The sequence below is a fragment of the Aquarana catesbeiana genome, linkage group LG07 (genome assembly GCF_042186555.1).
Source record: "Aquarana catesbeiana isolate 2022-GZ linkage group LG07, ASM4218655v1, whole genome shotgun sequence".
Taxonomy (NCBI): domain Eukaryota; kingdom Metazoa; phylum Chordata; class Amphibia; order Anura; family Ranidae; genus Aquarana; species Aquarana catesbeiana.
In genome coordinates, this window is record NC_133330.1 from 118,185,560 (window position 1) to 118,198,186 (window position 12,627).

The 12,627-nt window shown below is 44.4% G+C and overlaps 1 protein-coding gene across 3 annotated transcripts in view; it reads right to left on the reverse strand.

Moving 5' to 3' along the window:
• GRAP2 (GRB2 related adaptor protein 2) overlaps positions 1-12,627 on the reverse strand; it is a 1,312,439-nt gene that overhangs the window by 904,140 nt on the left and 395,672 nt on the right. For all 3 annotated transcript variants that reach the window (XM_073592657.1, XM_073592659.1, XM_073592656.1), the window contains one exon: positions 3,821-3,906. In XM_073592657.1, coding sequence (XP_073448758.1) covers positions 3,821-3,898 — 78 coding nt within the window. In that variant the 5' untranslated portion in view covers positions 3,899-3,906. The remainder of the gene's footprint in view (positions 1-3,820; positions 3,907-12,627) is intronic.

Sequence of the window (12,627 nt, forward strand, 5' to 3'; positions counted from 1 at the left end):
TTTTAAAAATGAAAATTAAAAGCTTTTATATATAGTGAGTACATTGCTATGGCTTGGCCAGAAATGATAATAGGAAATGCTTCTATTTATTATGAAGAGTAAAATTCTGCCGGAAAAGGTGAACTTAGTCTGTAAAGCCTCATACACATGATCAGATTTTCCGCAGACAAAACCTCAACCTTTTGTCCGAGGGCATGTGCCTGGATTTTGTCTTGCATATAAACGGCAAGGAATTGTCGGCCAACAAACATGAACGTAGTGACGTACTACGTGCTTTTTCAGCTCTTTAGCGCCACCCTTTGGGCTCCTTCTGCTAATTTCGTGTTAGTAGAAGTTTTCATTTCGCGCTTTTCATTTCGTGCTTTTCAGTTCGTTTCTGAACGGCCGTTCATCAACCAGCCATGTTGCGGAATCGGAGGAGATAACGTGTTAATTATTATTGGCCTTGAAGTTATTGCTTTGACCCAAGTCAGAACAGGAGGAGGAGGATTTATTAATCGTGATCAATTATGTCATATGCCTTTGCTGCAGGAGCTCCAGGAGAATAATCCGGATGATTTTCGGAATTATCTCTGGATGACGGACCCCTGCTTTCACCAACTCTTGGCACTGTTGACCCCCTATATTAAGAAGCAGGACACATGCATGAGGCTTTTATTTTATTTTTGGTTGAATAATAATGATTTGATTTGTTATATTTTCTATATTTTTGGATGCATAGAATGCACTTTTTGGTTAAGTTCTATTGGCAGATAGCATGTCTAATTTTATTTGTTTTCTTTTTTAACCACTTACCAACCCGGCCAATTCTGACACTTCGCTCCTACATGTAAAAATCATAATTTTTTTGCTAGAAAATTACACAGAACCCCCAAATATTATATATGTTTTTTTAGCAGAGACCCTAGAGAATACAATGGCGGTCATTGCAACTTTTTATCTGGCACGGTATTTGCACATCAATTTTTCAAACGCGTTTTTTTTGGGAAAAAAAACAGTTTCATGCTTTAAAAAAAAAAAAAAAAAAAACAGTAAAGTTAGCCCAATTTTTTTTTTATTTTCATGGAATGGCACCAAACTTCGGTACTTAAAAATCCCCATAGGCAATGCTTTTTTACTGGTTACATGTTTTAAGTTACAGAGGAGGTCTAGGGCTAGAATTATTGCTCTTGCTCTAACGTTCGCGGCGACACCTCACATGTGTGGTTTCAACACTGTTTTCATGTGTGGGCGGGACTTAATTATGCGTTCGTTTCTGCATGCGAGCACACGGGGACAGGGGCACTTTACATTTACATTTTTTTTTTTTTTTTATTGTTAATTTTACTTAAAAAATTTTAATTTGACACTTTAAAAAAAAAAAAAAAACATTTTGATCACTTTTATTCCTATTACAAGGAATGTAAATATCCCTTGTAATAGGAATATGGCAAGATCGGACCTCTTTATAGTGAGATATGGGGTCAATAGCCGAGGCGGCGCCGTTTTTTTTAATGCAGAGGCCGGGCGTGATGTCATAACATCACGCCCGGCCTCCGACGATCATAGAGACTACAACGACCATCTGGTCTGTCGGAAAACTCTATGGTGGACATCCAGGACCCGCGGATCCATTCTCAGACTCACCGATCTCAGCGATGAGTCGGTAGAAGCACCGGAGGGCGGCGGGGGGGGGGAGTCCCCTCTCGCTGCCCATAAGAACGATCAAGCAGCCTCTAGCTGCAGGCATAATGCTGCAGGCATCATTCAGATATACCTCCACAAACCCAGGACGATCAAGCAGCCTCTAGCTGCAGGCATCATTCAGATATACCCCCACAAACCCAGGACGTCCTAGGACATCCCACGGTTGGCAAGTGGTTAATGCACAGAATAAAAATGTGGCTATGTGTCTTACTTCAAATGACAGTTTGGGAGTAGGCAGTTACATTTAAAAAAATACAATGTAAAATTGACAAGGGACACCAAAATAGTTGTAGCTTAAAGACTACGGGATAATGGTGTTGTGGTAACTTGCCCAAAAAAAGCATAATAATATTATTTTTGCTATCACTAGAAAAAAAAGCCTTTGAAAATGTGTTTGCAATAACTCCAACAGTATCACCAGCAAAGCAGCTTCATTATTATCCCATTAAAGAAGAAGAGAATGTGCACTGCATTTCGAGATTTCATAATTTGCCACATCACGAATGTTAATTCTCCATTACGAACGCTAGTTTACAAGACCGACCGCTTCTGGCTTGTGCTTCCAAGTATGCGTGTTTATACTTTGGACTTTTGTCCGACGGACTTGTGTACACACGCTCGGAAAATCAGACAACAGACATTTGTCCGCAGAAAATATTAAAGACTGCCATCCAACATTTGTCCGCGGAAAATCCGACAACAATTGTCCGATGGAGCGTACAAACGGTCAGATTTTCTGCCAACAGCCTGTCATCTCACATTTCCCGTCGGAAAATCCAATCGTGTGTACGCGACTTAAGTCTGCCTGCCAAGTGGATGAGGGACTTTTCTGACTTTTTTCTAAAGAAACTAATAAGCAGTGGCGGCCCGTTCATAAGGGGTGCAAGGACGCCGCCCCCCCATCCATGCGTCCAGCCCAGATCGGACGCATGGATTTCAATTTCTGTTTTTGAAGCAAGTGATTAGAGCCAGAGGCTCTAATAGGCTTCAAAAAAGGGTAAGCCCACCCAGTTCTGTGACAATAGCAAATAAATATTCGCTATTGTAACACTGATTCTCCTCCCAGCCAATCAAGAAGCGAGTCCTGAGACCCGTCACCCGATTGGCTGAAAGGAGATCCAATTTGATTGGCTGCCAGGAGAAGGAGGGAGGAGACACAGGGGAAGTGAGGAAGCAGCCGCTCGCAGCTCAGATAGAAGCCGCACGCCGAGCTGCCTGCGAGATGGGGTAAGTGCGGGGTCCCGACTACTGACTTACCAACCTGGTGGGGTGGCCCCCCATGAACCGGCCGGCCAGGGGAGAGGTGAATGCTGTCCATGACCTGACCGACTGGGGGTGGGATGGCAGCGGGTGGATTGTTTGCCACCCCCCCCCCCCCAAAAAAAACCCACCAGCCACCACTGCTAATAAGTGGCCTAATTTTGTGTATCGATTGCTGGGTCACTTCTAGGATAGCTCAGAGAAACATTATCATTTTATACTGTGTCCAGGAGATGACTGGTGAATACAATATATGGGAATGCCGTGGCTTTGGGTGATTGGACCATGATGATTGCAGGTCTTTTTTTTTTTTTTTAGCTGATTTTTATTCTTAGAATGGGTTCAGCAGAGACCCTTCGCTGTCTGCCCGGCTTACGAGGATTTCAGAATGTTTAGCCCTATCTTGTGAGGTGCCTTTTCTTGTTTTGTCTGTCTTTTATATAAGCAGAAAAAACATTGTTTTACTATATCCTTGTTCAGCTCCAGTACACCCTAAGGAAATTACTATCCTTTTCCTTGATATTGTAGGGCAGTAAGAATTCATCTGAACTCAACAGCATCTTTAAGGCTACTTCCTCACTGGGGCGGTGGGTCAATTAGCAGTGTTTAAGCAGCGCTTTTCAGCTGCTGATGTTCATTGAAGGGCACAGCTGCCCATGATATAAAATCAAGCAAGTACCGGTAATAAAAACAAATTAGCACACCTGTTACTTCACATATTGTGAAGGTTCTTGAACAAATGGTATGTTTTTAGCTTCCAGAAGTCTATAGAATTGTCAGTGTTTTGTCCCTCAAACATCAGAGAATGGAATTTTATAGTGAGTACTAAAAAAAAAAAAAAAAAAATCCCATTATTTATACAATTTTCAGGTACCTTTAGTATGTCATCCTTTTTAAAACTCAGCTCATCTTCCCCAGATGCTGTGAACTCATACAATGCCAACGCCTCCATCTTCCTTGCTGTGAAAAAATTGAGTTATAGAAAACAGTTATTGTGAAGTGCAAAAACACCAGTATTTCAATAGGATAGGTAACGGGTATGGTTATATGTCTTGCATCTCTTATAAATCTCTGGCAAGCTTTACCAAGATTTTTTGGCTTTCTGAGTATAAAGAGACAGTTCCTGGAATTCATGAGGACAAATTTTGTGAAAGTGTGTTGCATGCGTTCTAAAAGTGGCGCAGTGTGCACCAAATTCATGTACCTGTCTAGAACTTGTGCTTGAGTTTAGTACATGCTGTACCATCTTTAGAATGCATGCACAAAATCTGTTTCTGTACCCCAAAAGAGAGTTGGTCTTAATTAGCTCCACTTTTATAGGATACAACCTGTCGGTCTTTTATTTTGAATTTGGCACTGGTGCTGCACCACATTGTAGAAGTGGCACAAATTAGAACTACCTGAATTTGGTGCATGAGTCACTGTTGGAATCAAAACTGTTGCAGATGTTAGGCTCAACACATTAATAAGAGCAATTAAAGCGGGAGTCCGGCGACCAATCTTTTTTTTTTTTTTTTTTTAGGTCATTGAGACACTTTGCTAATCCCAAAATAATACTCACAGTTTGGGTGTAATATTTCCGCCTCTGTCGTACTGAAGAATAACTTAAAAAATGTGATGCTGGCTGTTTCCATCTTGCTTGTGGGCATATGAAGCCCACAAGCATTGATTTCCTGGATGCAGTGAATGCTGTTCATTCACAGCTTGTGGAAGCCTGACACTAAGCTCCCAGGAGATAGTGCGGCGCCGGGGAAAGGCAATAAACACGCCTACTCCCATGGGAGGAGAGACAGGAAGTGCCACAATAAAGTACAATTTAAAGGTAATTACAGCGATTAAAAAAAATTTTGCGTGGCATTTGAACATCTATGCAATTAACTGAAGGGGGTAAGATTAAGTTAAAAATTTGAGTGGAACCCCACTTTAACACCAGAAAAGTGGTGGAGCAGCTTATTGAATTCCTCTAGTATGTATTCTAGTGCCTCTAGGTTCCTATGGTTTTCTCCCACAACGCATTTGACAAATTCTATCTTTTTAATCACTCTTCTTTAATTGTACGGAGTTAGAATAATGAGCTTCAGGACATATATTAGGCAACCTTTTTTTTGCTTGTTACACAGTCTGGCAGTATCTGTAATAATAACAGTGGGTACTTGGAGATGTATATCCTTCAGCATTTCAAAATTAAAAATATAATCACCATTCTTAACTTGGCCAATCCACTACCTCTGATTTGGGAGTTCTTGACATATGCTAATGACTTCTGCACCATGTAAAAAATTGTTTATAACAGTATATTACTACATTTAATGCTGTAGTTCCTTTGAATATGGGCGAAGAAAAGTGATTAGTGGGTAGGGATGAGCACCCCCCGGTTCGGTTCGCAGTAGAACATGTGAATTGACAAAAAATTTGTGCGAACACCATTAAAGTCTATGGGACCCGAACGTGAAAAATCAAAAGTGCTAACTTTAAAGGCTAATATGAAAGTTATTGTCATAAAAAGTGTTTGGGGACCCGGGTCCTGCCCCATGGGACATGTATCAAAGCAATAAAAAGTTTTAAAAACTGCTGTTTTTTCGGGAGCAGTGATTTTAATAATGCTTAAAGTGAAACAATAAAAGTGAAATATTCCTTTAAATATCATGCCTGGGGGGTGACTATAGTATGCCTTTAAAGTGGCGCATTTTTCCCGTGTTTAGAACAGTCCCTGCAGCAAAATTACATTTCTAAAGGAATAAAAGTCATTCAAAACTGCTTGCGGCTGTAATGTATTGTCGGGTCCCAGCAATATAGATGAAAATCATTGAGAAAAACGGCATGGGTCCCCCCCAGCCCATTACCAGGCCCTTTGGGTCTGGTATGGATATTAAGGGGAAACCCGCACCCAAATTAAAGAAAAAAGGGGGGGCCCCAGGCCCTAAGTCCTCTGAACAGCAGTATACAGGCAGTCCCTGGGTTACAAACAAGATAGGTACTGTAGGTTTTGTTCTTAAGTTGAATCTGTTGGTAATTTGGAACAGGTACATTTTTTAAGTGTAGCCCCAGCCAAAAAAATCTATTTTTAAGCTTTTTGGATAACATAGGGAAGGGTTATCATCACCCCTGTAACTTTTGTTTTGCTGTCTGTGCCCCTGTTCAGAAGATTTCACATCACTTTATGTCCAAATGACAATTGGATTTTGAAAATTTGGGGTTTTTAGGGAAACAAGGATTGATGATAATAAAGCATCAGTGCTTTTTCCTATATTAACTCTTACAGGAGAGAATTTCCCTTCCTAGGGGTAGATTTCCTCTCACTTCCTGTTGTCTCCCTCCATTTGTAAGTAGGAGTCATTTGTAAGTCAGATGTTTGAAAGTATACACTATACAGCCTGCTCTCTATACTCTGCAGAAATTTGGGCCTTAGGTGTTGGTGGTACCAGAACACTGTAAGCCCTCACAGTTACTCTTGGTGGGCGCTGGAACGGGCCCTGCTGTGAAATATTAGATCAAAAATTGTAATTACACGCCCCTGTAAAACAGAGGCAGAAAAATTGGGCCTTAGGCAGTGGTGGTGGTGCCACAACACTGTAACCCCTCACAAATTCTCTTGTTGAGCGCAGGAACGAGCCTTGCTGTGAAATATTAGAGCAAAAATTGTAATTACATGCCCCTGTTAAAAAGGGGCAGAAAAATTGGGCCTTAGGCAGTGGTGGTGGCACAACACTGTAAAGCCTCACAGATATTCTTGTTGAGCACAGGAACAGGCCCTGCTGTGAAATATTAGATCAAAAATTGTAATTATGCGCCCTTTTTAAACAGGGGCAGAAAAATTGGGCCTTAGGCAGTGGTGCCACAACACTGTAACCCCACACAGATTCTCTTGTTGAGTGCAGGAACGGGCCCTGCTGTGAAATATTAGATCAAAAATTGTAATTACGTACCCCGGTTAAACAGGGGCTGAAAAATTGGGCCTTAGGCAGTGGTGGTGGTGCCACAACACTGCAACCCCTCACAGATACTCTTGTTGAGTGCAAGTACGAGCCCTGCTGTGAAATATTTGATCAAAAATTGTAATAACATGACCCTGTTAAACATGGGCAGAAAACTTGGGCCTTAGGTAGTGGTGGTGGTGCCCTGAACCAAAAATATTCTTAGAAGCTATCATCATGAAGATTGAGGAGGAATAGGATAGTCACTCAGCAAAATAGGATAGTCACTCAGCATAGGCAGTCTTCAAGGGATCGGTCACATCAGCATCAGGTGCTTGGTAGCTTGTGATCCAAGACTGATTCATTTTTATGAATGTGAGCCGATCAATAGAGTCTGTGGACAGGCGCACTCTGTAATCAGTTACAAAGCCTCCAGCAGCACTGAATGTGTGTTCAGAAAGAATGCTGGATGCAGGACAGGCCAGTAGCTCAATTGCATATTGAGCAAGCTCTGGCCAGTGGTCCATCCTCAAGACGCTGTAACCCAGTGGATGTTCTGTTGGAAAGGTCTCCAAGTCTGATCTTGCCCCTAGATATTCGTGCATCATGTAATTCAGACACTGGCAATGGTTGCTGGAACCGATCAGACCTTGGCGCTGAGGACTGAAGGATTGTCTGAAGGCATTGGTCAGCCGGCCACCTTCTCCACCGCTCTTTCTGTGACTGAACGAAGCCTCTGCAACACGTTGTCCAGCACCAGGAAATTGTAACCTCCCAGAATCTGGAAACGCATTGCACAAACCTTTCTGCAAGGCCTCCCGAAGATGTTTTATCCTCTGCTCCCTCTGAGAAGGCTGAATAAGTTCTGCAACCTTACCCTTGTAACGTGGATCAAGAAGGGTTGCCAGCCGGTAATGATCCCTCTCCTTGATACCACGAATCCTAGGGTCATTTCACAGGCTTTGCAGGATCAGGGAAGCCATGCAGCGTAAGTTTGCAGAGGCATTAGATCCTGAGTCCTCTGGGTCACTAAGGATCACATGATCTGCAACCACCTCCTCCCAGCCACGTACAACTTCATGGGCACCCTGCCTTTGGCCAATTATGGCTCTTAGCTGAGGGCGTTGGGATTGATCTCACAGTGCATTATGGGGCATTATGCGGTGCTCGAATTTGCCGCAAACGCCCAATAATGTTCGTTTATCGATGAACAGGTGAACACCCGATGTTCGAGTCGAACTCATGTTCGACCCGAACATAAAGCTCATCCCTATTGGTGGGTGTGACAATTATATATTTAATACAGCACTAGATGTTTGTGTGTTTAGATTTCTTTTCTTTTTGTATTGTCTTCCAGTACATATTACAAAAATGAGTCAAAATCTAAAAATGTATATGTGTTAGAAAATTACTATACACCACCAAAAAGTAGTATAATTTCCCTCTCTGTCTTATATTGATTCTGACAGAAATACACCAGGCAAAACACTTTCTTTCTTTGAGTGACAATGCACATAGAGCACATTGAGATAGCCAGTAGTATTGTCACCTTTCCAGATGGGAATCCTCATTGGACTACACTGAGACATTCCAACGCAACTGTGCTAGCACATCATCATCTCATAACTGCTCAAACCCTACCTAGAATTTATTATTGTATGCCGCGTACACACAATCGAACTTCTTGTCGGAAAAAGATATGATGGCTTTTCCAACAGGATTCCGCTCAAGTTTGTGAATAAAATGTGTTTGAAGCACTTCACAATGTGGCAAATTCATGAAAAATTGGCTCTTAAACACTGGTAGCTATATAATCAAAATAATCCAGCAGTGTTAAAAAAATGCAATCTAAAAAATATATATGTGACACCATGTGCATAATTGTATAAATCAATAAATAAATAAATACTAATGTGTTGAAAATAAAGTCACTTCTAGTGATAATCCACAAAGCATGAATAAATGAATCAGACAACCAAAAAACACATGAAAATTAGCTTTTAGTCCCAAGTAGCAAAGTTTTTGAATAGCACACAATTGCTTAATTGGAGTGCTTTTTGGCAATTTTAAATGATAATGTTCCTTTGCTTTAGTCACATCAGATGTAACGATCCCCGTCAGACATCATATGTAAAGCAAATAAAAGAAAAAAATATCATTGCGCAATGCTCTTAATAACAAGGTACACAGGCAAACATGTGTTACATCCACTCACGTGTGCCCAAAAGTGAAAGGCATATGCAGGTGTATAGAGCAGTCAGCCACCTTGGACACAGGCAGAATCGCTGCAGCACACAGCTAGATACTGACGATCTGCATAGAGCGTCCTTGGCTCCCCCCACGCGTTGCCTCACCGTCACGTGACTTTTTCAAGTCACGTGACCATGATGCAACGCGTGGGAGGAGCCAAGGATGCTCTATGCAGATCGTCAGTATCTAGCTGTGTGCTGCAGCGATTCTGCCTGTGTCCAAGGCGGCTGACTGCTCTATACACCTGCATATGCCTTTCACTATTGGGCGCACGTGAGTGGATCTAACACATGTTTGCCTGTGTACCTTGTTATTAAGAGCATTGCGCAATGATATTTTTTTCTTTTATTTGCTTTACATATGATGTCTGATGGGGATCGTTACATCTGATGTGACTAAAGCAAAGGAACATTATCGTTTAAAATTGCCAAAAAGCACTCCAATTAAGCAATTGTGTGCTATTCAAAAACTTTGCTGCTTGGGACTAAAAGCTAATTTTCATGTGTTTTTTGGTTGTCTGATTCATTTATTCACACTTTGTGGATTATCACTAGAAGTGACTTTATTTTCAACACATTAGTATTTATTTATTTATTGATTTATACAATTATGCACATGGTGTCACATATATATTTTTTAGATTGCATTTTTTTAACACTGCTGGATTATTTTGATTATATAGCTACCAGTGTTTAACAGCCAATTTTTCATGAATTTACCACATTGTGAAGCGCTTCAAACACATTTTATTCATTTACCTTTTATAGTGATTCTGAACACATTTTTTTTGATAGCAGCCTCACTTTTTTGATGTGTATATTTATTAGTTATTAACCATCACAGCGCTTTGTGTTTTTTATTTATTTTTATCCGCTCAAGTTTGCCTTGCATACACACGGTCACACAAAAGTTCGCTGAGCTTCCGAGCATGCATCGAAGTGTTTCCGAGCATGCAGAGGAATTTTGCGGGTCGGAATTGCCACAGACGATCGCATTTTTGGATAGGAACTTTTTCTGACCGAAAAATTGAGAACATGCTCTCAATCTTTTGGTGGCTGGAATTCGGCCAGCAAAAGTCTGTTGTTGCATACACACGGTCGCATTTTCCAATGAAAAACTCTCATCGGTCTTTTGCGGGCCGAAATTCCGATCGTGTGTATGCGGCATAAGCATAGTTGCCAACAGTCCCGATTTTCCTGGGACAATCCCAATTTTGGGACCCTTGTCCCGATTTAATTTTGTCCCGGGTGTTTTCCCGAATTTTTGGGTTTGTCCCGAGAAAATTGTGAGTGTTTTTGTAAAAAACGGCAACGGCTCCACAAAAATGGCCGCTGTTGCCTCCACGAGTCAGTCACAAAGTTCCCCTTGTGTTCAGTGCAGGGGAGAGGGGCAGCCAATCCGCTTCTCTCTTCAGTGTACAAATAGAAAATTCTATTGTACACTGAAGCCTATTGGCTGGAGGGATTGGCAACCCCTCCCCGCTCTACACTGCACACAAGGAAGACGTGATCAGCCTCCACTGCCATCACCCTCCGCCCCCGTGTGTCCGACGGGGCTCAGGGAATAGTGACGGGAGGGAAGAAGGGAGGCTTTCATCTGGCTGTTCAGGAGTTGTCTGACCTGTGAGTAGTGGCCTGTCAGTGTAGTGGGGGAGAGGAGAGATAGGGGGGGTGTACTCAGTGTATGGGAGGCTTGGAGCTCTGCCTGCAGTACACTTCTCAAAGGCTGAGGTCCAGCATGGAAGGACCGGGGCTCCGCTGGCTGGGGACATTGATGGTCCTGGCTCCCCTCTTGCACCCCATGTCACCACCATACCTGCACCCCCCTCCCCCCATGTTACCACCATACCTGATTCCCCCCTCCCCCCTGTGTCACCAACATACCTGCACCCCCCTCTCCCCCCTGTGTCACCACCATACCTGATTCCCCCCTCCCCCCTGTGTCACCAACATACCTGCACCCCCCTCTCCCCCCTGTGTCACCACCATACCTGATTCCCCCCTCCCCCCTGTGTCACCACCATACCTGATTCCCCCCTCCCCCCTGTGTCACCAACATACCTGCACCCCCCTCTCCCCCCGTGTCACCACCATACCTGATTCCCCCCTCCCCCTGTGTCACCAACATACCTGCACCCCCCTCTCCCCCTCGTGTCACCACCATACCTGATTCCCCCCTACCCCCTGTGTCACCAACATACCTGCACCCCCCTCTCCCCCTGTGTCACCACCATACCTGATTCCCCCCTCCCCCCTGTGTCACCAACATACCTGCACCCCCCTCTCCCCCCTGTGTCACCACCATACCTGCACCCCCCTCTCCCCCCCGTGTCACCACCATACCTGCACCCCCCTCTCCCCCCCTGTGTCACCAACATACCTGCACCCCCCTCTCCCCCCCTGTGTCACCAACATACCTGCACCCCCCTCTCCCCCCCTGTGTCACCACTATACCTGCACCCCCCTCTCCCCCCTGTGTCACCACCATACCTGCACCCCCCTCTCCCCCCCTGTGTCACCACCATACCTGCACCCCTCTCTCCCCCCCTGTGTCACCAACATACCTGCACCCCTCTCTCCCCCCCTGTGTCACCAACATACCTGCACCCCCCTCTCCCCCCCTGTGTCACCACCATACCTGCACCCCCCTCTCCCCCCTGTGTCACCACCATACCTGCACCCCCCTCTCCCCCCCGTGTCACCACCATACCTGCACCCCCCTCTCCCCCGTGTCACCACCATACCTGCACCCCCCTCTCCCCCCCTGTGTCACCACCATACCTGCACCCCCCTCTCCCCCCCCCTGTGTCACCACCATACCTGCACCCCCCTCTCCCCCCTGTGTCACCACCATACCTGCACCCCCCTCTCCCCCCCCTGTGTCACCAACATACCTGCACCCCCCTCTCCCTCCCTGTGTCACCACCATACCTGCACCCCCTTCTCCCCCCTCTGCTGGGGGCACCTTATGTAAGGACAGACTCTGCTGGGGGAACCTGATGGCATCTGGTGGCAGGCGACGTGGCAGGTGACACGCTCAGTGGTCCCACTGATTCTGCATTATGGTGAGTTGAATGATTTCATTTTATATTACAATGTAATAATAGTAATAATGCGCTTCAATCATCCTGACACCATAACAACCATGGTGCCGGGATGATTGAAGTGCTAACACCAGGTGTTTGGAGTATCTTTATCTGCTGATGGTTAAACTCTGGAATACACATTACTATTGTAGTGTAGGATCTGGGTCTGCTGTCCCTCCATCCCTCTACCCCCCTTTCCCCCTTTCCCTCTGCATCCCTCATTCATCTTAGACTCTAACCACACCCCATTTTAGCCACGCCCATGTAAGCCACGCCCACTATTGCACGTAAACCACGCCCATTTTTGCACATTTTTCCCTTTTCCCGTGCCACGCCTACTAACGCATGCCCCACCCCCTAATTATAGGCTGACTCCACCTACAGCCAAAAAAAGTGTCCCGAAATTTTTTTTTCCAATGTTGGCAACTATGC